The 27712-nt window shown below is 38.1% G+C and overlaps 1 protein-coding gene across 1 annotated transcript in view; it reads right to left on the bottom strand.

Annotated features, from left to right (window-relative positions):
* Window positions 1-15941: 15941 nt before the first annotated feature.
* Window positions 15942-27712, bottom strand: part of LOC139730838 (synaptic vesicle glycoprotein 2C-like) — a 31718-nt gene continuing 19947 nt past the window's right edge. The window contains exons 7-10 of the mRNA XM_071641710.1: window positions 24938-25116; window positions 22109-22317; window positions 16581-16740; window positions 15942-16135 (exon numbers count right to left, since the gene is read on the bottom strand). Of these exons, the coding sequence (XP_071497811.1) occupies window positions 15952-16135; window positions 16581-16740; window positions 22109-22317; window positions 24938-25116 (732 nt within the window). The 3' untranslated portion in view covers window positions 15942-15951. The remainder of the gene's footprint in view (window positions 16136-16580; window positions 16741-22108; window positions 22318-24937; window positions 25117-27712) is intronic.

Genomic DNA, 27712 nt, shown 5'->3' on the forward strand with positions numbered 1-27712 from the left:
TCTAAAACTAAGAAGAAGCCTGCTGACAGCGAGTAGTGCTAACGTTAGTGCATGCTACGACTGCTAGTGCTAGACTATTAACTGTTAGATCTAGTGCTTTGGGTCTAGACAGACTAGTTAATCTATATAAGGGGCATTTCCGTGAGTTGTGCGACATGACCACCAAAATTTTACCCGCATATTTCAGGACAAATGATAATCTTACTTTGTTAGCCATAGTTTGAAGTGTCTGAAACCAACTTTACCTGTAAGAAAAGTTCCCTTTTGTGCATTTTTATACCTTTTGAAGCCAGAAAGCATTTTTTGACCTAAAAATCCCTAAAAATGCATTTTTGTTGCTCTTTCTGATTATTTTTTATATTTGAGGCTCAAATCAAACTTTGTTTGGTTTTACAAATCAAAAATATATTAATGTAGCAGAAAATAAAGTGGAGACCTCTATATAAGATATGTACTTCGGACACCAGCGTGCTCTTACATAGCTCGAGAAGCTGCTGTAACGTGAGTTACCGAAACATGAACTTTTTAACCTAGCAATTTTACTATGCCCAACTGAGACGTGGTATTTTGGATTATCAAATAACTATGCAGCACACATCCAAGAAATATGATGGGACTTATAGTCTTTGCTTCAAGTTCTCATAACAGAGGTCTTAAAATTGTAACGTGAGTTACCATGTAACGTGAGTTACCACAATGTAACGTGAGTTACCAACATGATTTTTCTTTAATACCAAGAAATGATATGAAGGTTGTGATTGCAAGTAACCAATGAGTACATGATTACTGAACTCTTGTATTAAGATTCTATTTCCAGTAGATTGTCATTCTCTTGGTCTCTCTCTATCACCAAACCAACTGGTCTACATGTACAATGTATCAATTACACATGTTCATCACATGTTAACTTCTGAAAGAAACTGTTCCATATTTACTATTTAATATTACAGTGCATGTTACTGATCTGTTACGAAAGTTGTTAAAAGACATTTCTTCTAAAGCTGCATGAACCTTGTTCCAGCAAATTATCAAAATTTTGTGATAACTATTAATAGCCTCCTGATTGGGATAATCACTGCATGATTACTCTTGAAAAGTTCTTGTTTTTGTAATTCAAGTGATTACTATTTGACATTTCATAGTTTATACCTACCTGTATAGACCAAAGCCATTGTTTATGAGGCTGAAACATTTACATGTATGAACAGAATTTTAAGATTGGAGCTCGCTTCCTGCTGTTTTTTCTGAGATTTTTGAGAACTGAACATTGTGACTTTGACACGCTTATGTGTTTTATACTATTCTACTCTGAGGTTTTAGCTATATTGTTGCAAAATCCTAACAATGAAACTTTTCCATGTTTACTTTAATTTACTTTACATGCTGATCTATTACCAAAAACTTGTTGAATGTGAACCTCATTAATTATCAGACATTTTCTTTAAGAGCTGGACAGTCATGTACCTTAAAGCAAACTATCAACATTTTGTGATATTAATAGTTAGCCTCCTGATCACAAAATATTTACTATTCATGTTTTTCATTGGGATTTACTGCTTCAGTCTGCTTGATTACTCTAGAAAATACTGGTATATACTTTTTACATGTATGTACAATTTAAATAATGGCTACCAGTACTTGACATTTCATAGACCAAAGCCATTGTTTTTTAAGGCTAAAACATTTATGAACAAGTTTTATTAAACTGATCAATACTGGTAGCAGATAACTAAAATTTATCTGCAGTTTTTGTAATTCAAGTCTAATTTCTGTACCAGTGTCGTATAAGAATTTGTAAACAAATCAAACATACAAACAATTGATTATTTAGTAATTCAAACAATTATCAAATAATTGGAATATAAATTGCATTGTTTAAAAGTTAAAAGATTTATTGAAATATTTCATTTCTGAACCTTTAAACTCTCCACAGACTACATGTACAGGTCTCTAGTCTCGTGACTCGGTGTATTAAATGGAATAGTTTATGGATGACTTGTTTTATCTAGATAGCCTGAAATCCATTTAAATCTAGTAAAATAAAAAAAACAATCAAATCAAATTCTCAATTAAATCCTCAATATCTGATGCATTTGTTAACTGGAAAAGAGTGTAATTTAATGAAATAGACTCTGTTTCATATCATTTTGTTGAATACAATTTTTGTCTCAATACAAATGAAAACTTGGAAAACGACTCAATTAAAAATGAAATTTATCTTCAAGTTGGTATTCTAAATGTAAAGTTTCCTGCCTTTTGGTAATCTCATGGATAAAATGGGATTAATTACTGTCAGATCAATGTTCAAATCAATTTAGATTCTTTATTTATGGAGTTTGTTTGTGAAAAAAAGTTGTCTTGGTAAGTTTTCTTTGGATTATTAAGACAAAAAATCAACTTGTGATCATGTGGACAAACTGTAACGTGAGTTACCGCTTCACATGACGATACCTGGAGAATGTAAGACAATTTGAATTTTTACCATACTCGGTGATGTATGTTGTTAGTCCATGACTTTGACACAATAGACCCTAAAGTCTCTCTGTTTCTTGTTTGAGGAAACTTTTGAATATAAGACATGCCAAATTTTTGCATGTCCAAATTATGTAACGTGAGTTACCGACATTTGTAGTGTTTTTTCTCATAGTTCTCATAAGAGTCTGTGGATGTAATGTTGCTGTGAGGTAGGATGGAGGTGCATGATACTCATTCACATGGGCATTTTCAAGGTAATGGGACCCCCCAACGTTACATTTGGTGTTTCGGACATATCCACAGTGCTTTACATTCTAAATGAAATACAATGGCTTTAAGTGATTCCTGAATAATATTTTTTTCTTTAAATGAGTCACTTATATATTTTTTTATTTCTGCAAATTGAAGATGAAAATTTCATGTGAACGTAGGTGGACAGACATTGGTGTACTAATGTATGACGGTCAAATTAAGTATCTTCCATGGAAAATGATCCTTTCTTTACTAAATGAACTGATATGGATGATAAGAGATAACATCATCCAAAGAAATCAAATTACCTGTGCATTAAGGTACATTTCTAGAGTTTAGGCTGAACGTATGTAACATGGACGGACAAAAATGTAACGTCCACGTCTGTCCACATGTTACATACGTTCGTTTTTTCTACAAGTGTACTATAGTGCACAGTTAATTTAAATTTTGGGGGTGATATTGTATCTTCTTATCCATATCAGTTGTTTTAGCAAAGAAAAGCTCATTTACCATAGAAGGTATTTAATTTGACTGTCATGCATTAGTACACAAATGTCTGTCCACCTGTTACATACGTTCACTATTTTTATGTTTTTTGAAATAAATTTTTATAGATAGCCTGCTTGGAGCAAAATCTGGACAAAGTTATCTCTCCTAGGCGAGCTTTATACAGTGCTAAAGTGTTTGGTGGGTTATTCACATTGGAAACATAAGATTACCTAGTGTCTTTGAAATGGACCCCATTACTGTGAAAATGCCCACATATAGTAACTCATATCACTAATTAGGTTTTAAGGATATTAATCTCAACAACTTAATTTTGAGTTCAAAATGTAACGTTAGTTACCGTGGAAATGCCCATAAGACTTTAATAAGAATGTAGATTTCTAGAGATCTTATCACTAATAATATCAGTTACATCTTGATGGGCTAGACTTTCAATTATCAATATCCTTTCCTATCAACGTGTAAAAAAAATTATCTGGATCTGTTTCTGTTTCTGTTCTGGTTCCGTCGGTATAGAGGTCTACTCAGAATTAACTGTACTCCACCAACGTTTTGTAACTGTGTGTTAGTATGGTCGTGTGTGCAGGGCAGGAAGAATGTTTCACATTTAAAGCCTCTAGACTAGACTAGATCTCTAACTGTTGGTTAGGTTACTCTTTTTCAACGTTATGTCGTTAGACAGAAACCACGTCTAACGTTAGGCCCTAACGTTATGTGTTTACTGTTACTGTTCACGTCCACGTCAGTCGATCCAGTAGCAGTGCAATACTAAGCCATTGTGGTCTAGACTTAGATCTAGGGCCTTGTCCAGACCAGGGGCCTAGCCCTATTAGTTTATACAACGTGTAGGCCTAGGTCTATGTCGATTTAATTTATAAAATTCGACTGGAACACGTATGTACAATGTAGGCCTAGATCTAGGGCAGACTATAGCCTGACCAGACCGCTGTCGCTTCGCGACAGCGGCTGCGTGTAGTTAGGGCAGACTAGGCCTAGAACCACTTCTAGGCCCACACACGTATTTAGGCCTAGCTAGATATGGCCTAGGGTCTAGTTTATAGCATACTAGTACTCAGTAGGGCCTAGGCTTAGTATAATTTAAACATCAGATCTATTACACTTAACAAGTTAGTCCAAGGCTATGCATACAGTTACCGGTCCGGCGGTACGCAAACAAAATTTTAACCAACCCACAGACTGTTTAATCTGCCCTCGTTCAAACTCTATACATGGGACTACGTATGGACAAAACGGCTGCAATGGACGCGAGAAGCCCATATTCATGGTAGAATTACTCACGATTGCACTCTAAGTCGTTGTAAAACTCCCTCCCCATCTCATCTTCGTCATCATGTTGAGATAGATCAGTAAGCAATTGTGGAATAAAGGAAGCATATCCAGCCAAATCTTGATTAGTACTTCTTCTACCACCTTGCTTCACTGAAAGTTTTCGATCATCGTCGCAAGCGATTGTCGCAGAATTTTGAACATGTTCAAAGTTCTGCGATGGGGCTGCGATGGCTGCGATAGCCCCCAAATCGCCGGTTGTCGTATCGCAGACATCCTCACACTGTGCGATTTCTCGTCGTGCGACATCGCAAAGGGTAAATCGCAGTAAAAATCGCACAGTGTGAGTCCGCCCTAATATCGCACACGCTCAGAATGATGTGGCGCACTTCCCTTTGATATCGGCTATAGGTTAATTTTCTCTCTCTTCTTTGTATTTCGATTTTTTTCGATTTCTATTTATTTTTTCATATTTCTCGATGAAAAAATACATCAAATATAACAAAATTAAATGAAGTACATGATTTATTATGATTAATATTTGTCGACTTTGTATTTGTATTTGTATTTGTATTTGTGAGGGCATAACGAGAAGAATGCAATGAAATGAGTTACCAGCAGAACATTTTCATTTGTCTCGAAGTATCTCATCATTTCTTCTTGTATATGATAAAGATGTCATGCAGGTTTCTCTTGTTTCTATAGTTAGGATTACATTGCATGATTCAACACCACGTCAAACATGATAGGGACAACAAAGTGAGTGTACGTGCGAAAATGACACAGTTGTCGAATTCAGCATCTACTTCAAGTGAACTCTGTGTTTGACTTCTTTTCTGTATATTCGTTGATTTAGACTCGGTTCATTTACTTTCTTCTTTTGGTCTCATCTGTTGTTGTTGCTTTTTACAGCGAATAAAAGAGACAATTTATCTTTCTAGTGAACCTTTAGCAGCGTGTTCAACTATACATATTCCATTTTTTTTGGAGGGGGGTTGTCTGATCTTTTTTTTTTTACTGTATGCATTTCAAACTCTGACGTTTAACTGTATAAAAACCACAGTACTCTCAAGATTTTACTTGCTCTCTAATTTTTTCTATACAGTACGACATGGTCCAGTAATAAGATCACTTTGGCATTTCGATAATCAGGCTATGGGATGCAACACACCCTGTAAGTGCAGGTGTTCAGTTTCAATCTGTATAACTCTCTGATACATTTATGTCATGACAGTTCAACTGCTCTGCATGATTAAGTACAGAGTAAAGCCTCATTTTGCGATGTGCAGTACGTGATCATTATTATTATCATACGTTAAAATAACTTTTCTTTCTTGCTGCTCTATTGGATTATCAAAGTGTAACATGGTAAACATCTGCGAGGTATTTTGTTGTGTTTAAAATTCCACCATTTACGGACATAGCAGTATTAATCGGATTAATTTGATTTCAGGCGCAGGTAAACTACGAGTATACAACAGTTTTATATTAAAGAGATATGCCCAAACGCATGTATGTATTGTAAATTTGCACTTTGAACTTTGATCTTGACCTATAATGGATAATAATCCATAAACTAATCAATCTTGTAGTGTACTTTATCAGATACGATGACATTAGACACTGCTATAGTATACAAAGATGTGTGTATGCGACAATCCACTTTGCATAGCAAAAGAGAACCCCGCCAAGGCGTGCATATTTAAAAACATTTTTGTTGTGGCATTGACATGAGTTGGTGTGTCTACACAAACTATTCATCTTTCTTGCAACTGATTGATAAATTGCCTTTCATCAACTTAGATAAGCACCGATTTATCAGTGTTTTTGTATACTAGTAGTAGTCATAATTAAAAAAAAAAATCATGGGCGTATAATACTCAGGTTGGTCGACTCAACCCAACGATCCCAGATTACTATAGATAGACGTCGTTTCCATCCGGCAGCCAGTTTTGCTGTACGGGTTCTTATCTCTTTAGAGCAGAGTGTAGGGCCTACTGCGTATCTTTGTCATGAATTTGAAGTTCCATTATTACTGTTGATTGTCGTTTGTGCATTCTTGTTACGTTGATTCCCTAAGGAAAAGAGATTCAAATACAAAGTACCAGTGATTCGAGCAGAAATAACAGTGATAACATTAGTAGCAGGAGGAGGAGAAGTATTAGTAACAGTAGTAGAAGTAGTAGTGAGATATTGTGTGGTAGTAAAAGTATAGCGATGATAGTATTTGGAGTAGTCGTAATAATGGTAGTCACTCTCAACTGGCATATTTCCGAATGCATGTAAAATTGCTAAAGTTATTCCAATATATAAAAAAGATGACTCTTCTTTTGTATCAAATTATCGTCCTATTTCTATTCTTCCTAGTATATCTAAGGTAATAGAAAGGCTTGTATATAACAGATTGTATGATTTTTTTGACACAATATGATATATTTAACCAAGACCAGTATGGTTTCAGGAAATTTCATTCAACAGATATGGCACTAGCCGAATTATACGATAGAGTGTCGACTGCCTTAGCTGAACAAAAACATGTCATCGGTGTTTTCATGGACCTAAGCAAGGCATTCGACACTCTTGACCACACTATCCTCATACGTAAATTGCAGTCTTATGGTGTTCGTGGCATTCCACTTGAATGGTTTAAAGACTACTTGTTAAATAGAAAGCAATATGTGTACTATGAATCTGTTAACTCTGAAGTATTACCTATACAATGTGGAGTCCCACAAGGATCCATATTGGGACCGTTATTATTTCTAGTGTATGTAAATGATATTTCAAACTCATCTAAGTCACTGCAATATATTATGTTTGCTGATGACACCAATGTATTTTGTTCCAATTCTGATTTTCATTCGCTACTAAGAACTCTTAACACTGAATTACCGAAATTATCTATGTGGTTTAAGAGTAATAGATTATCACTTAATCTGAAAAAGACAAATTTTATGTATTTCTATAACAAGAAGCACAACAATGAAATGCAACATTTAAATATTATAGTGGATGGTGTATTATTGGAACAAAAACAGAGTATTAAATTCCTCGGAATATATATAAATGAAAATATGAAATGGAATGTTCATGTACAATATATCTCTGATAAAGTATCTCGTAATGTTGGTATACTTCAAAAGTTAAAGTATTATGTCCCTCAGAATATTTTATTTATGTTATATAATTCACTGATATTATCGCATATTTCTTATTGCAACATTGTATGGGCAACATCAAATTATATTATTATCAAAGTATATTACTTTTGCAAAAGAAAGCAATACGTATATGCACCAACTCAGGTTATCGAGACCATTCAGATCCTTTATTCGCAGAATTAAGAACACTTAAGGTAAATGACATTAACTTTTTGCAAAACTCACTCTTTATGTTTCGCTTACATAATGGTCAGTTGCCATCTTCTTTTTACTCATTATTTCAATTAAATAAGGAAATACATTCTTATCCAACAAGACAATCTGATAAGTTTCACTTGTACAATCCCAAAACAGTGATGGCTCTGAAATCTGTCAGACATACCGGACCCGATGTTTGGAATTCTCTTCCTTCTGAAATTCGAAGTTTAAAGTCCACGTATTCTTTTAGGAAGGCTGTAAAAACGATGTTGTTATCTGAATATCAGTAATTCCATTGTTATTGTTATATACACGAAATTCTTTCGTACAAATATCGACACAATTAATCTATTATGTAATAATGATTATGTAACCGACCATGACCTGTATCAACTGTCCACCTGTACCTCGTTGAAGAAATATTTTGTCATGTCTTGCTAAATCAGTGATACAGGTGATTTTATTTTGTATAAACCTTTAGTGAAAGCAGACAAGCCTCTCCCTTCCTTTTCTCCTTTCAACTATCCTATCTCTATGCAAGTCATCCCTCCCTCCTATTCTCCTTCCGATGTAAATTATATATTATGTTATGCTACGGGGGCTGCACGCAAATCAAGCTACGCTTATGCTGTAGCCCCTCTGTATTATTCATTGTAGTATGTTTTTTTGTACTTTTGCTGTACATTGTACACAGGCAATGGACAAGAAAATACTTATATATATTGTGATATTTATGTTTGTACATGAATGTGTATATGTACAATGATGATACAGAAACCAATAAATCAAATCAAATCAAATCAAATCAAATGGTAGTATAATGTATAGTATTGTATATGTAGTATAGGAGTAGTAGTAGTAGTAGTAGTAGTAGTAGTGGTAGTAGTAGTAGTAGTAGTAGCGGCAGCAGTAGCAGCAGCAGCAGCAGCAGCAGCAGCAGTAGTAGTAGTAGTAGTAGTAGTTGTTGTTGTTGTTGTTGTGATAGTTATGGTGGCAAGTATAAGTAGCAGTAAGAGTAGTTGCAACAGCAGTAAAGGTAGAAAAGGTGGTGATAGTGTTTGCGATAATATCTTTATCAGCAGTATAGTGCAAAGATTTGTAGGGGCGCTGTAAGTAATAGTTGTGATATATAGCAATGGTAATAGAAGAAACAGTAGAAGGAGAAATAACATGCTGGTAGTATTATATAGTAACAGCAGTAAAGGGGAGAATTACGAGTATTATAACCCCTAAGAAGCAGGATTATTTGCGTCTCAAATTTTTGGCGGATACTCCGAGTACCTGAGTGACAACCCTTGACCCTGACCATAGTATTCCAAGCCCCCATGGCTTCGCTCTTGGCTGCTGACTGTTCCGATACTACATGCCATTGATATTGAGAAGCGGTATGATGATGGGCACCGCAGGTAGGGTCGCGATCGGGTGCTGTTCGTTATTCCGAAGGTTCGTTATTCCGAAAGTTCGTTATTCCGAGGGTTCGTTAATCAGAAATACACAAATTCCCTATACCTAGAGGTTCGTTAATCCGAAAATGAAAAAGGGTTCCTTAATCCGAACATTTGTGGCGTTATTCCGAAGGTACGTTATTCCGAAGGTTCGTTAATCCGAAAATGAAATAGGGTTCGCTATTCCGAAGGCTCGTTTATCCGAAAATGAAATACGGTTCGTTAGTCCGAAGGTTCGTTAATCCGAAAATGAAAAAGGGTTCGTTATTCCGAAGGTTCGTTGATCCGAAATGAAATAGGGTCCGTAACGAACCTTCGGAATATCGGGCTTTGTTTCATTTTCGGATTAACGAACCTTCGGAATAACGAACCTTATTTCATTTTCGGATTAATGAACCTTCGGAATAACAAACCTTATCACATTTTCGGATTAATGAACCTTCGGAATAACGAATCTTCGGAATAACGAACTGTAACCAATAGAGTCACATCCACAGAACTCGCAAATATCGTCTTTTCGAGTTCTGTGGTCACATCTCGATCATCCAGGTGGGGTGCCTCGAGCGACGCTCAAGTCTTTCATTGACAATCTCTTTATGAAGCTGATGTGCACCTATTGGTATTCTATTCAAAGTTATTGTTTGCAACGTGGTTTGTATCCTTAGTTTTCAGTAACGTGAGGAGATAGGAGACAGTTCTGTTGCCTTCTATTTCAAAATTAACCAAAGCCTTTGTTTCCATTTCAGAATGGCAGATTTTGTAGATTATTTTTACTTAACAGAGAGCCATAGAGCCCGTCCAACTCAACGAGCAAACAAGCAAAAATTTTACCTGCCAAATTAAAGGAATGTCGTTGCGATGGTATGTTGACACGCACTGTTCAACCCCTAGTCTCTCTTTAATAATTTGAAGTCAATGTTTCACATGTGTGAGACGTGTACTGCGCTTTGGTATGAACGTTCAACGTAGAAAATAACGAGCAATATATATGTATACATAAATACACTTCATGTAGCGTTTTATCTTTAGTGTAACCAGTAACTTAGACAGTACATGGGGTCGGGTCGCTGTCCTAAATCAGATGTTTGTAATCTTTTGTCGCTCCTATTTTGGCAAAAGAGACGTGTCGGTTCAAGGCCATAGAGGCATATAAACTGTTCATATTTTAACGCACTTATGACTGACCTTTGTGTTTCTACATACCACCTGACCAAACTAACAGACGATTTCACGCACACTTTGACATGCCATGTACACGCATAAACACACACACACACACAAACACACACACACACACACACACTTACCAATCTTTTAGTTTCTTTTTCATAATGAACAATAATATACAAATTAGTTAATTGCAAAATAATACAAATTTCATTATGACAAAATAAATTCCACATTGAAAATATTACGAATGAAAAAGAAAGAATTTTGTATATAAGAAAGGGGGATAAAGAAAAGGTAAACACTTCAAACAGAATCCCATGTCCAGGGAACCAGCTCACATTCTCACTCACTCAAATACTTAAATCACAAAGTTACAGAGCTGATACTGCCAGGGAAGCACACACACACACACTCACACACACACACACATGCACGAACACACACACACACACATATACACTCACAAGTTACAACACATGCACACATCTTTTATGCTTTCCCCACCTGAAATGTTATGAGAATTACTACATACTGTAGTACATTATTTTTAGATCCTGTAATAAAATCAAAGCTAGAACAGGGTTTTTATAGTGGCTTTGGCTAGCCCCATAAGGGTACCAAAGAAATTTAGCTAACCTAGCTCTTCTGAAAATGTTGAAATGCGTCAGTCACGATAAAATAAGTTTCAAAGTACTCATGTTTCAAAGCTTGCTGGATATAATGTATAGTATACATGACATTTGGTGAAGTCAAAATTACTGGACATATCAATGGGTCAACTTGATCTTTCGATCAAAGATGCGCTTATGATATTAGTCATTCAAAATTGTATTTGTCTTCAAAGTAATTCATTCCTTGTTTTTACGGGGTTTTTTTCTACAATAAAAAATCAGTAAAAGCAACTCAAAGTAAAAATTCCTGTCTGAATCATGAAAAGCGTGGTGAGGAAAGGCAAAAATGCATGAACTAACCCTGAATGAGCAACTAAAACACCGACTGATCAATAGTTGACTATGTTTGACCAACATGAAATCTCTATGAAAGGAATCAGGAGCAATCATCCATGCGCACTTTGGCAAAGCACATTAACAATTTTACTAACAATGACTTATTATTGTCACATAATATATTTTCAAATATACAAATTCTCAAAATATATAATATGCATGAAAATAATTTCATTCTCTCATACAAATTTTTGAGTACCTCTGTCGATATATTGTGCGTGTACACAAACTGAACTCTCCATGCACTTAATGGTAGAGCAAAATTAATCCTCACATGATCAAAGTTTACATTAGAAAGACACGGACATGTGTCTCAATATTATGTGATACAATAGAAAGAGCAGGTGACATAATGGGAAGAGACAAACTGACAAATAGAGAGGAAGAAGAAGAGAAAGAGAGAGAGAGAGAGAGATGAGAGAGAGAGAGAGAGAGATGAGAGAGAGATGAGAGAGAGATGAGAGAGGAGCAGAGAGACAAGAAGGAAAGGAGAAAGATGAAGAAAGGAATGAAGAAGACAAAATTGGGCCGTGACGCGAGAAAAGGGCCCTTAGGGCATAAAATTTATACGAAAAATGACTTTTCATTGCCACATTGTAGAATGAACTCTTGACGTATTTAGATATGCAAACTGTTTTCTGAAATTCCACTCCTAAATGCCCCACTTGTGACGTTTCAAAAAGAATGCTTTGTTCAAATCCTACCACTTTTCTCATGTCACGACCCATATGTATATACTTCAGTACTGCATTACGTTTCTCTGTGATCAAATCGTAAAATTTCAGTTTCCAACAGCAAAAATGCATTCCTTATCTAGTTAATCAAGCACATAACTGTCAGTTTAAGAGACATGGGACATTGGCGTGGCAGACTTAGCACAGTGGACCTCTTTACACGGAGGTCGGATATAGTGAGATACCTGATATAACAAGGTCATCTTGCAGGTCACATTCCTTTTATATTCGTTTATTTCTTTCCCTGATAATTATAACGAAATATTCGATATGAGGAAATTTCAGTAATCCGAAGCAGCTCGTTTTTAAAGAGGTTCCCCAAACCGTCTTTGCGCCCTTTCAATCTCTGACAAATAATTTCCATAAGATGCTTTACATTACTGTTGATTTAATTGCAGCTCTAAATAGCAATCATCGAACAGCTCCATGCTCAATTCTGGCTAGTCTGGTTTCCAGACCCTTTGCCAACTGGACTCCACGGCGATGAAGTCACCGCCCCGCGATGAAGTCGCCAACTTCACCAAACAAACAAAAAAACACCTTAAACTATACCAGTTTTCGACGCTGAAGGCGTCAAAATCCTGAATAGTGAAATAGTATGAGCAGAGGGTCTGAAAGCCAGACTAAATTCTAGCATGACATAATATTATCTCATACAACATATCAAGTACCAAGGTATACATAAAATGACAAATTGATATAATGAAGGCAACTTCAAGGACGGACGAGCGTCGTTTGTCAGCTAACATCGTGGAAGTCAAATACAACATATGGACGCACATGGTTTTAAGTTTTAAAAAGTATTTATGCTTTGAAAGATTAAAAAATGAAAGTGTTTGTATCCATGGTACAAATTCATAGATAATAGACGATACAAACTTGGCATTCACCTCCCACTTACATTTTTTTTTCCGTGTAAATTTCCCAGATTGAGGCAGCAAAAGAGGAACAAATAGTACTCAATTGCTAACACATTTATAGTTATCTAAAGTAGATACTAATATATTGCACCACAGCAGTTTTTACAATAAGCTAAAAATGTGTATGGTATATAATTACTTTCATATTGTGTAAATGCCCTCACAAGATTCGGGCAAGTTATGTCCTGTATAAATGTGTTCTTTCGTGGTTTGACCAAATACACACAAATATTCTTTGTCATAGAGACTCCTTTGATTTCATAACATCAACTACTATACCATATAAAATATAAAGAATACATGTATTACCATTTGCAATATTTCTCACACAAATGCAATTTCTATAAATCTTCAAAAGCGGTAAACTAAAAGCTCCATAATTATACTTCATCCTCAATATGAGGAAAAGGAAAAACATGAAAACAAATATTATGTGAAAATGAAAAAAAACACACCTAATAATCTATTAATGGCACAGGAAACATCCTGAGCAGAAGACAATATGTTGATATAGTTCTTCATTTTGGTGGCCAAAGACTGATAAGCCCTAGCACATCTGTTTTATCAGTACATCTGTCACGATGCATTGTGTATATCTAGAAAAACAGCACAGGGGAATGCGTATTTCATGAATAATTTGACAAAATGATATCTGTAATGAGAACATTCTCCAGATTGTTTGTTTGTTTGTTTGTCTCAACTGTGTGTGCATTGTTGTTTTTGGTGTGTGTGTGTGTGTGTGTGTGTGTGTGTTTAGATGGTGACAGCTCTTACCCCCAGTGTATTGAAATAACTGGAAAATGCACAAGAAATTGAACAAAAAAAATATCCTTCAGAAATGATTATGTATTAAGTTCATCTGAAGTTGTCTCAGCTTAGTTGCATTCAAAAGATTATTCCATGCAATCTACCAAGCCTCAGACCTCTGATGCCACTTTACATGGGTCATCCATTTTTCTTTTCTTTTTTAGGATGAACATGCTTCTGGATTCAAAATTCTTAATAATCAAGATGCATCATGCATTTGACTTTTAATAAAAGCTACCCTGAAGCAAAGTCAATCCATTCTAACTACACTGAATGTGATGTAATGATGTTGCTCATAGAATGGCAATATCCCAATTAATGCTCAGCAAGGTTTTCCACTGTAACCCTGGTAACTGAAGATAAATCCTGTTTGAACATCCATCATAATGTGCACCCTCTCCACTCTCTGAGGATACTTCTTAGCAGATGCTGCAATCCATCTCGTTATGAACCCTTTCATGATAAGCACCTGATGCAACAGCATCACTTTTCAGTATGGATAGAATGAAGGAATGGGCATATAATATGCATGCTCTGAACTCATATGTATATATTGTCATACAAAGAGCGGACTTCTGTTGCCTTGGTCTTCCCTTCTTGCATCTGTTTCTGCTTTACATGCATCATATCTCCTTTTTCAGTAATCTTCATTATTTTGATTTCATTCATTTAATAATTATTGCATCGGTCATAAGCATTCACTTGTATGCATACATAAATCTTGCACATTAAAATTCAAGCACAATCACCAATCATTTGAACACAAACGTACATACACACAAAAAAAAAAACACGCACACAATACACAGACACATCTGTGCTAAGATGAGTCTCACAATCAATTTTTTCTCACTGAATTTGGTTAAGGAATGGCAAGAAATTAATCCCATGTCTCACACATAATCGATTCACTAAATTCTCTCCCTCTCTCTCCCTCTCTCTCTCTTCTCTGATACACACAAAGCAGCCCTCACACAAACAAAATCTCTGTTACCCCCTCCAGAGAGATTAACTTCTCCAGGCTTCATAGCTGCTTCAATAACAAGCATCACTCTCAGTTTCTCCTACATATACTGGTTAAAAAATGCAGCATCTCCTTTTTCAGTTTAAAAATCTGCAAAAGTATATACATAATAGATATCCCCTAGGATCAGAAAAGAGTCCTGTGGACGATGATGAAGCAATACCAGTGAAAAAAAAACAAAAAAAGTAATTTGAAAGAATACCTTGTACAAGTAAAAAAAAAAAGATTTCTCCTTCAAAAGATGAAAAAAGAAAACCTGGCCCAGCACTGAAATATTTACAAATTTGACCTTGTTGGGATCCCTTTGTCAGAAGGAATGTTTGTAGTTTGTGCATCTAAAATTTACACCTAGGCCCTGTTTGGTAAAGAGGTGCGACATTATCACATAGTTACAATGATTGCGGTAACCATGGCAACCATTTAAAGCTGAAAGATGCTTGTTTGTTGCCTGGCCCACTGTTGCTGCTGCTGCCATAGTGTTCTCCCCATCACTTATAACAGTAAAAAGTCAAAAGGCGGCGAGCTCACATGATTTTACACACAAAAAACAAGGAGCACAATCTCTTTCTCCAAACTATCACATTTTTGTAGATTTTCACAGCAATGTTACATGTTGGTTAAAGAAATATCATGTCATAGGCTCTGATAATGCTATTGGTAGAGCCAATAGTTTGGTCATTATAAAAAGGAGAAAAAAATGGATGGAATTATGGCATACATGCTCTGCTCTTGCCTGACGCACGGTAACTCCGCATCAATGGAAGTGCATGAAAGTGTGACTCCGCTTGACCTCTGCCCGTTGCGCAGGGGTGCGTAAGATCAACTCATTCACTTGCATGTAGTGCACAGCAAAGTATACAGATCCAATAGCTGGCGACGAAATGTTTACATGTATATGCGATAGGCAGAATTTTTGCCAGCTACAATCATAAAGAGACACATGAAGTGAGGGTTCTGGAGGCTATTTCAGGGCTATCTTGGTGGTGTTGGGCAGGGTCAACGTGGTGAAGCCCCCGATTGCCAGCATGACAGCGATGACGATCATGGGCACAGCGCAGTGGGCATCGATAAAGAGGCCAAATATGAGATTGCCCAGGATGGCCCCTATTCGATTCATTCCTGCCTGTACACCCATGGCAGTGCTCCTGCAGAAAATGAAACACAAAATAAAAACGAAATTACAGTAATGAAACAAAATGAAAATGCACTAAGACTATTTTCTAGTTTTGATATAGATTGTTTGGCACATCTTTACACATTCTTCTGTGCTTTGTCTGTAACATTTATTGGAGGATGACAAGGCCCTTGGACAAAAATTCATGCACACTGAACATTCAGTAACACAGATTTTCCTTTATTGCAGGGATAATATTCACACACACACAAAAAAATATCAAAATCAAAAAAATCCAAAATACCAAACCATTCCTGTGATATTCACACTTTTTGGACTCTCATACATGGATAATCATGACAATGAAATAAATATATAGTAATACTATCAAATAAAAAAAAAAATTGATATCATTATACAGCTCCAAAGTGACAAATAGGAGTGACTGACACAAAGACGCTTCACATATGACTCACCTGCATGTTGTCGGATAGAGCTCTACTCCGAGCACGTTGAGGGTGTCCCACGCTACAACAGAGATGGCGCCAAACACAATGGACATGATGAGCACCTGGATTCTCGTGTGGAGGAACCAGATGAAGAAGACGCTGACGCCGGACAGAATAAGACTGGTAGCTGCGTGCCAAAGGAGAGATGGATTCATTTGTTTCAAGCGTCGATATCTTCTACTTCAATGAAGACTTCAATTTATTTAAGATAAATTGGCTATGTTTTGTCACAAATGTTTGACGAGACACATCTCTCCATATTCTTTATCATTTCATTTCATTTCATTTCATTTCATTCCATTCAATAAGTTTTCCTCAAATGAACATTTTTCGTTGCATCAATACTCTCGTGACCCCACAGCGATGTCTACACTGAGACAAAATATAACATTTTTAACATACATTTACACATCAGACATAAATGTAATACACAATAATATAACATAGATGTGAAAATGTTGCTTAAAGGGGTTAAGTTTACATTATAATTGAAGATGAAGAATACACTTAAATCAGCAAGGGTATGCCCATTTCATAGTTGAAAATTAAGTAAATGTGTTGGGGAACCTAGTAAAAAGCAAATAGTTGTTGGGGTATGTCCCCAGAAAAGAGGTTCACATGCACATTCCACAAAGGCAAGTAAACCTAGACGAGCATGCCTGCACACACCACGGACCTCTACACACGTGGACTAGTAATGAAGGTCTTTATTTGATCCCGTCATCACCGCCGCCACCTGATTATGTGCATCTTAATGAGTACATTCAGGTGCTTGGACAATGACGATTGTGCAATTGTGAATCGTCACTGACAAAAGAACCACTTCCGTCATTGCGGTCTTATTTTGCTGAGGTACCTTTTCTGACTTAACTGCTTTTGAATAAACACTGATGAAAGGGAGCAGCAAACCCAAAAACATGACAGTTTTCCTGTCACAATATGGAAAATTACTGAAGTGGACACTTGTGGACATGTCATCTACGGTTACTGTTCATGTTTACTCTGGAATAATGTGCGAAAATGAGAAAAATTAGATTACAAATCACAACCAAAGTACCAAAATAATTGCTTTCTCTAGTAAAGTACACGCGCTTCGCAAATGAAATTACTTGCGCAATAATTTCCCAATGCACACTTCAACTGCACATGCATTTTTCTTGATAAAAGAGAATTACTATCTTCTGCACATGTAATTGTTAGATTTCTCAAAGCGTCGTACTGTTTTTATCCAGGCTGGCTGTCGGCGATTGTGATAAGATCAAAACAAGAAAGCATGTTTAAAATGCTTTTGTGCCACTTTTGACAGAAAGAGGTGCATGAATTAATTAACAAGCGATGAACGTCCATGTGTAGTAGGTCCATGCACACACTAACACACGACAGATAGAAATGAATGAGAGAGAGGAGCAAAGGCAAGACTGTCATAAAGACAGCATTAAATCGAAAATAATGTGGGTACCTGCAGCTTTTAGAAGGGAGAAAACATGAAAAATAAGGAATTGGAGAAGACATCATGTGAAAGAGCTAATATAGAATCAAATTTTTGAAAACACATTATAAACAGAACCATTATAGAAGACAGTGTTGGCATATACAAAGATCAGCACATGTATGGCATGGGCGTCACCAGGGGGGGTGCGTTGGGTGCGAACGCACCCCCTTCAGATCCTTAAAAAAAAAAAAAAAAAAAAAAAAAAAAAAAAAAAAAAAAAATCAGTCTGCGAGCGACCTCAACGCCGGACGCTAAATAATTATTCTTTTCTATTTTTTTTTTTATATTTTGCACCAGGGACACACACACACACACACACACACACACACACACACACACACAAATTGCACCCCTGGTTCTGGCAGCACTGATTTTATACATATCTATTAGTATTCTACAGTGTTTACTATTTATCGACCGTACTGTACATCCGTACCATACGGAGCACTTATACACGTTTGCATACATGTACGTGTGCTACTTACAAGTACGTGAATGTAGGGTCTATGTACGTTACTTCTGACCAATCCATATTGCCAGCCCAAGAGCGAGCCTTTGTCATAGCCTCATTAAAAAAAAAAAAAAATGAAGGGGCAAGCATATTTTAGTTATGCCCCCCCCATAATTAATAATTCCCGAAATTAGAAGATTTTCTTGCTTTTGAAAGAAAACAAAAATGTTGCCCCCTTAAAAACATTGGAAGGCAAGCGCACTATTTGCCCCACCCCACATAATCATAATTTCCCGCGATGAAAAGATTTTCTTGCATTTTTGTTAGAATTCAAGATATCTGTCCAATTATTTCACCCAAAAGTAGTGGCGTAACTACGGAGGGGGGGGGGGGGTGCGCCCCCCTCCCAATCCGCTGGTTTAAAAAAAAAAAAAATTACCGAAATAGTAGTTCAAGTGTTAGTAAACTGCTTTTGAATGAAAGGGTGATCCAGAAATAAGATATTTTTCTATGATTTCTTTTAACCATAACTAAATAGGTATATAGTGTGAAACATTGTTCAAAAAGCCTGGCCCCCTGGCCGACAAAAGATTGTGATTCCTGGTTGGCATTCTGCATATAAGCAGAATGTGCGTAGTGTACTCAGTACATCCGAACGAAGAGTCGCTACAATGTTGCGCAATGTGACGTAGAATGTACACTTTTGTACCTTACGCTTCGTTATATCAAAGCTAGATCATTGATTTTGCAGTGTTGCTTTACATACTAGTCTAGGCTATATAAAAATGTCTTGCATTGCCAATAAAATGACTTGACCTGGGCTAATTCCTAACTTTTCCATGTATATAATACACACACACAAACAAACACGCACAATTAGTTTAGGGGATGCTCTAAAGTGCAGATTTTGGACATCCTTTCCCCGCTTGGTCACTTCGACGCCACCTCGCTGGTCATACCTCCCCCGGTCATGAACATAAACCCACACCCTTGACTACCAGTGGCGGATCCAGGGGAGGGGCGCACCGGGCGTCCCCCCCCCCCTCCCCCTTTAATTTCCAAAGCGAAAAAAAAAAATAGCTGCAAACGGCAGTTTTTGGACAGTAAAATGTCAAAATTTTCAAGCTCGCTCGGCTCTCTCCCTCGCATTTAGTCGTAATGCCATTCTCCTGAAGTTGCTGCCAGTTGGTGCGCCCCCCCCCCCTTAATTTCCAAAGCGAAAAAATATAGCTACAAACGGCAGTTTGGGGTCTGTAAAATGTCAAAATTTTCAAGCTCGCTCGCTCCGTTTGCTCGCATTTAATCTTTATGCCATTCTTCTGATGTTGCTGCCAGTAATTGCCTGCAGTTGCGCCCGGTGCGCCCCCCCCCCCCCCCTTAATTTCCAAAGCGAAAAAAATATGGCTAAGAACGGCAGTTTTGGGACTGTAAAATGTAAAATTTTCAAGCTCGCTCTCTTCGCTCGCTCGCATTTAATTGTTATGCAATTCACCTAATGTTGCTGCCAGTAATTGCCAGCAGTTCCGCCCGGTGCCCCTCCCCTTTTAATTTCCAAAGCGAAAAAATATGGCTAAGAACGGCAGTTTTTGGACTGTAAAATGTAAAATTTTCAAGCTCGCTCGCTCGCTCGCTCGCATTTAATTGTTATGCAATTCTCCTGATGTTGCTGCCAGTAATTACTGGCAGTTGCGCCCGTTGCGCCCCCACCCCTCCTTTATTTCCAAAGCAAAAAATATGGCTCAAAATGGCAGTTTTGGGACTGTAAAATGCCAGTAATTGCCGGCAGTTGCGCCCGGTGCGCCCCCCCCCCCCCTTAATTTCCAAAGCAAAGAAAAAATATGGCTACAAATGACAGTTTTGGGACTGTAAAATGTCAAAATTTTCAAGCTCGCTCGCTCGCTCTCTCGCTCGCATTTAATTGTTATGCAATTCTCCTGACGCTGCTGCCAGTAATTACTGGCAGTTTCGCCCGTTGCGCCCCCCACCCCTCCTTTATTTCCAAAGCGAAAAAATATGGCTCCAAATGGCAGTTTTTGGACTGTAAAATGTCAAAATTTTCAAGCTCGCTCTCTTCGCTCGCTCGCATTTAATTGCTATGCCATTCACCTGATGTTGCTGCCAGTAATTGCCAGCAGTTCCGCCCGGTGCCCCTCCCCCTTTAATTTCCAAAGCGAAAAAATATGGCTAAGAACGGCAGTTTTTGGACTGTAAAACGTAAAATTTTCAAGCTCGCTCGCTCGCTCGCTCGCATTTAATTGTTATGCAATTCTCCTGATGTTGCTGCCAGTAATTACTGGCAGTTGCGCCCGTTGCGCCCCCACCCCTCCTTTATTTCCAAAGCAAAAAATATGGCTCAAAATGGCAGTTTTGGGACTGTAAAATGTCAAAATTTTCAAGCTCGCTCTCTTCGCTCGCTCGCATTTAATTGCTATGCCATTCACCTGATGTTGCTGCCAGTAATTGCCGGCAGTTGCGCCCGGTGCGCCCCCCCCCCCCTTAATTTCCAAAGCAAAAAAAAATTTGGCTACAAATGGCAGTTTTGGGACTGTAAAATGTCAAAATTTTCAAGCTCGCTCGCATTTAATTGTTATGCAATTCTCCTGACGTTGCTGCCAGTAATTACCGGCAGTTTCGCCCGTTGCGCCCCCACCCCTCCTTTATTTCCAAAGCGAAAAAATATGGCTCCAAATGGCAGTTTTTGGACAGTAAAATGTCAAAATTTTCAAGCTCGCTCTCTTCGCTCGCTCGCATTTAATTGCTATGCCATTCACCTGATGTTGCTGCCAGTACTTGCCAGCAGTTGCGCCCGGTGCGCCCCCCTTAATTTCCAAAGCAAATAAATATGGCTACAAACGGCAGTTTTGGGACTGTAAAATGTCAAAATTTCCAAGCTCGCTCTCTTTGCTCGCACGCATTTAATATTATGCCATTCACCTGATGTTGCTGCCAGTAACTGCCAGCAGTTGCGCCCCCTCCCTTGATTTACAAAGCAAAGAAATATGGCTACAAACGGCAGTTTTTGGACTGTAAAATGTCAAAATTTTCAAGCTCGCTCCCCTCGCTCGCATGTAGTCGTTATGCCATTCTCCTGATACCGCTGCCAGGAATTTGTCGTTTCACACCGTCATTTCATAGTCCATTTATAGGAGGTGCAACCCCCTCCGGCACTTCCACACCCTCCCCCCACCCTTGCTCGCTCCCTCGCATACTACCCCCCCCCCCCCCCCCAAGATGAAATCCTAGCTACGCCGGTGCCCTTTCCCCGCTTGGTTTCCCTCAAAAAACAGTAAAAGTCTAGGGATTGAGAGCTTCCTATATTCCAAATGTCTGTCCAAAAAATCACGTAAACATTTAGTGTCAAAACGCACCCCCCTTGAAAAAAAGCTGGTGACGCCCCTGTATGGTAATGTGGGAATGCACAATAATTTTGGTTCATGAAAAATGGTACAAGATATGCTAGAACATGCTTCTTAACATTCACATCTGAAAGTGAATGTTTTGCATACACAACAACCAAGGTAAACAACCTAAGCCACACAGGCACAAACTTACTTAGCATAAACTTCCGGCCGAGTCGGTCGATGAATATGATGGCCAGAAGGTTTCCTGGAAGGTTTGACAGCGCGGTGTAGAAGCCGTCCTCGTATATGTGAGGGTTGTCGGTGTCGTTCGACATCGTCACATTGACATCGCCGCACGCCGATCCACCATTCTCAACCCTCGTGAATAGCTCAGGAAACCACATCCACAGACCGTAGTATCTAGAATGTGACAGTGAGGAGGAAAACAAAATCATTCCTTTTATCACTTTAATAACAAGCAGAAACGACATTGGCCGATGTGTAGTGTAGACTTTGTACGTTTGGAAGGCTGTACAGGTATGTTCAGTTCTTCCTTTAAAAGAGCAGCCAGGCCTCGATATAAGCAGTGGCCCAGTGGCCTTGGGCCACTAAAAAATTATGTCAGGCTACCAAACTTCCGAAAAGGTTATCTACTGGCAGCTTGATAGGGTGACTAAGATTTGAAGTGGACTGTTATGTTTCCTTTTACCTCAGACCACTACATTGGTTTTTGAGGGGCTACCAAAATTTCAGATTTGAAGATTTGAAGGATGGCCTTAACTCTTAATGTGCCAGACCCAAAACCCCTAACGTGCCAGACGTTTTTACCCAACGCCAGAAAGTTTGCGAACTGGATTGACAATGTAATTTAAAACTGCCATATCTTTGAAACTATTGTCTGTTTTGAATTGGGTTCTTCACAACAAATATCAAGAAATAATTGTTCTTTCGTGTCATGTAGCCAGTTAGCTGTAATATTTATCTGAACCTGAAATATTGAAGAAATAATCGATATCATTAAAAAAATTATTACATTTTTTTGTGTAGTATGGAAAGAAAGAGTGAGGCATGATTTTTCTTCAATAGAATGCTCCCTTGACTCTGTGAGAAAGTTTTAGAGCTACATTTCCTCTTTCAAATGATAACAAATTTGTCTTCTAGCGTTGTATAATTCCAAAGATATTGGCAGTTCAATTTGTCTTTTCAATTTCATTTTCTGCCTCGGTAATTCATTCCCAAATCTGTGTCATTTAGTCCCAGATCCTGTATTTGAAACTCAAGTAAATCCCGCGTCGAGTCCTGGAAGAGTGTCTTTTGTCCACTTGAGAAGGAAGCACCCACTAATCCTTCTTTTGTCTCTACTACGGCCGGGCGTACTCTATTGAAATCGGCAGGCCTTAGCTTTGTACGTGAGGAGTTTGTGCTCGTGCAATTCCTTGGTTTACAGGTCTACTTTCCGTCCACTGTACATGTACATAGACAAGAACAAAAGCGTGTTCTTCTTTTGTATAAGCTAGCGAGGGGACGATTAGTGAAGTTCACTGTCCAAGACAAAAGGATGAAAGACTTGACCGACGAACGAAAGCTTTACCATCTTTTAGGGACAAAATGAAAGCCGCTCCCGCAGGAGAGCGCCCAAGCAGAACAATGCGAGTGGAAACACATAGACAACACACGCAGATTCAGTAGCATACACACGTGTGATTTATCAATGAGACATTTGATCTACACACATCTCGCAGAGGGTGCGCTCTCTGCGGATTTTCCCGACGCGAAAAAATAGATCTAGCTGAAAAATCACGCATTTACTCAAAATTTTTCAATGTACGCATACTCATATTTTTAGTGGAAACGATGGATATGCTAATCAGTTACCAGTACATGTAAATGGCAGTTTATTGTTGTAACGCGTTTTGGTACCACAAGAACTTAAATGACCAATGTTTTTTGCGCTCTTCTTGGTCGCCGATCGGCGACCATGGCACGTCAGGACTAAGGTCGCCGTTCGGCGACCATGGCACGTTAAGAGTTAATGGGCCGCCAGAGAGAAAAGTCAGTGTTAAGCTGCCACACAGGTTTCATTTATCATAAGCATGTAAAGAGCATTTCATGAAAATTAACTTTTTTCCTAAAATGATGATTTTGCAAACTTGAACATAAAACAGATTACCTGAAACAGCCAAAGTTCAACCAATAAGAAACTTGGTGAAGATCATGTATATACGAAGAGCAGTTATTACAAAGATCTTGCATAATTACAATGTCAATCCTCTTTCTTCTCTTTTCTTTTCTTTTCTTTTCTTTTCTTTTCTTTTTTTTTTTTTGGGGGGGGGGTGTCAAAATCTTGCCTTATATACATGTTACAAAAAGAAGAAGATTTCATGCAGTATATTAACCTGTTCCCTATGGGAACCTGGTGGCCTGTGTATTAAGTCTATGGGCATTTCAGAATTCAGTATGGAACAGGTTATAGAAGCATAGAAATGACTAGTGTCCAGTGCATTGTAACAAGAGACACATATAGGGGATATATATGATAAATTGCTGAAATATATCTACTTTGACTTCATTGAATAAATTGCAATGTCATACCATATTCACATTGCCTCTGACATCATTGACAGCTCAAAGATCTCATTTTTGTTGTTCAGTGCAATATTTTCGATGGTAAATATCACAATATTTTCAGTGCTACAAAATTCTCATTTGAGCCCTTCATTGTGTCAGTTGCAGAGTATTGAAAAGCCTCTAAACTGCTGAACAATTAGCTGATACTCAAATTGGCAATGCAATTCCGAAAACTGAAGCTCCACATCTTTTTCTCAAATTGTATCTTGGGCAGATTTGATGAAGTTCTAGCTAACCTTTCTTCAAATATTACATATGCAGGAGAATATAGAAGTGCCAATTTGATGATGAAGATCAAATGACAATTTCTACAAAATATATATATAAACAAATACATAAATAAATAAAATTTCAAGGATCTGATTGACTGACCAAAAGTCAGGCTGGCACTTGCACCATTCTTTACACCTACCCATAGGAGAGACAGAGGTAAATGGCAAGCAGGGCAAGCGTTACTCTGGTCAGTGGACTCTTGAAGAGCTTTATGGTTGCCTGGGCGATGGACTTCACCTTTGCCAAGACTCCGCCTCTCTCGATGTCATCTCTGATGAGCCCCTTTCTCTCTGCATTGTTTGGAACCACATGTTGGACCTGAGATGTAAGAAAGACATCAGAGGAAATGCACTTTTCACGGTGAAATTATTCATTTTTTTTTTTTTTGCGGAACATAAATGAATATAGAAAATAAACACAAGGTGTATGAATACAATATTATGCTGACTACAAAGCAGACATTACAACCTTTCTGACTGAAAAATAGGGACGATTTGGCTCAAAAGCAGGATTATGAGATTAAAGAGGAGTTCCCATAGTAGTGTGTAGTAAGATTATCAAGGAAAAGATGAAACTCCTACTGAAACAAGACCTGGGGATGGTCAAACTTCAGATTCTTTCCTCAAAATTCAGAATGGTTGGGAGATTTGATAAAGTGTGAACAATATAAACTGATTTTCACGTGGTATCTCAGCACAGTCTATCAGAAGTATATCACATCCTCCAATAAAATGGAGAGACCCTATTCCCCACGTTAACACTGGTGATGTGAAATGTTTTGCTCCATATCTGCTTACCTCTGCCCACTGAGATAATGGAACTATCTAAAATATAATTATGCATTTTGAAGTTGGAAATACTCTTTCTCATTTGTTCTCCCCATCAGAATGAGTGTCAGACAAGTAAACAATGGCCACAAACTAGACAATTTGGTGGACATTTTTTTATCCTGAATACGACCCTATTGATGTAGGGGCGGGGAATACTAGTACGTGTCCAGGACAAATCCAATAAACTGTTTGCTCCATCAACAATGGGCGAGGATTTGGGGGCAGGGTAAGTGTCCTTTCAAGCAAACCCTCCTCTTCTTGCATACTATTATCTGCAAACAATTTTCTTGTATACCATCTTCTCACATACAATTCACAAAGACTATTGGTAAAGCAGTACACAACCAAAATGGCAGCAGTCATGCAATAAAGAGTCATATCACAAAATGATAGTGACCGGAACTGCCCCGATGGAATTTTCCATAGTTAGAATGCTGTCATCTGTATCATCTGTCCTCCTAATCTGCCCCCGCCCCCCCCCCCCCCCTCCCCCCTCCCCCCTCGTTCTGTTGTCTACAGGAGCATACTGGAGATGGTCGCATTGAGAGCAACTGTACAAATGACTGATTTCATTGCTGAGACCCAAATTTGGAATGCATTACTGTAAAAGTGGAAATTTTCGCGGTGTTGAAATTTTCGCGCATTTCGCGCAACCAGAAACTAGCGCGAAAATAAAAGCACGTGAATATTTTTGCTTGCCATATGCTCCTGTGCGTGATGTCATGATTCCGCGGAATTAAAAGCACGCGAAACTCTTCTTACCCGGCAAAGCGCAAAAAATTAGTCACGCGAAAATATCCACTTTTACAGTACTCTCGCTTATGTTGTCCTTTGTTCTCGTCCAGCCTCTCTCTCTTCCCCTCTCCTATGTTGTTCTTTGTTCCCCGTCTAGTCTCTCTCTCTCTCTCCTCCTCTCCCTTCTTGTTCTTTGTTTCTTGTTTACGCTGGGTCTGGTGTGCTTAATTTGACTGTCTGCTTTGTAAACGTGATTGACAGCTAGCCACACTGACGGTCACTGTCATGTCCACTATAAATAGAGCAGGGTTTCTCTTCGTTAGGCAGATTACATTGAGATTGGGATAAGATTACTCTGGGATAAGTGTCAGACTTCGGCAGATCACAAGAATGGCAATGTTATACCGTGTACATGTATTGAACGTCATGTGGAGCAGGCGAGTGTCATGTCGCCTTAATAAAGTCATTGTGAACCGGAATCTCGAGTCTTAGTGCAGTCTGTCATGCTTCAACATCCACTCTACAGTCCGTGAGGCCCGCTACCAACCTCATCTATCACGGAATCTCAAAGGAACAATACATGTCTTCTCACACTTCTCCGACCCAGTACATCACACTCACAATCTCCTAATAACTACGCCACATACGACTATGTTCCGGAGAGAGACCCCGTGACAATATAACTAAGGCAAATTTAGAACAAGTAAATGTCTTTGGAGATAGTAAAGTTTGTCAAAAGATAACTGCAAAGTCTACAATAAAAGTCTACAAAAAGGTTGAAGTTTACTGAAATTGGCCAAGGACAAAAAAAAAAAAACCCAAACAAACCAACAAAGACAAAATAACAAAAAACAAAGAAATCACCAGAAAAGCACTCTGAGAGCACAGACCTCACCAAGCAGCTAATTTCCACCCATACACACATGCTAAATATTGACTAATTTCCCAATATAGAAGACTTTTGTTTGTGTCATCTGCTTCCAGCTGCACGGCGCCTCGCCTTAGCAGAGCACATGCTTTAGAGTGCATGTGCAAACCTCAAATATGCTAGCTTGAACTCCCAAGTTCATGGACCCTATCTGCAAAAACATAAAAAATCCTTCAAAAATCCATAAAATTCAAGGATCATTACCAAAATTTAATCATCTGTTCATTGTGTCATTATCAACTTTTCCTGTGAGTTTCATCCAAATCTGTCCTCAATTTTTTGAGTCATTTTGCACACAGAAAAACAAACAAACAAACTAACTCACTAACTAACAGACAAAGGGTGCGTTCGAGCGCTCTAAAGCGAACCAAAGCGAACTGAACTAAAGCGTACCGTACCGTACCATGCCAATTTTGGTGCG

The sequence above is a fragment of the Diadema antillarum genome, unplaced genomic scaffold (assembly GCF_040938485.1).
Source record: "Diadema antillarum isolate AM-2024a unplaced genomic scaffold, OU_Dant_1.0 seq00000338_RagTag, whole genome shotgun sequence".
NCBI lineage: Eukaryota > Metazoa > Echinodermata > Echinoidea > Diadematoida > Diadematidae > Diadema > Diadema antillarum.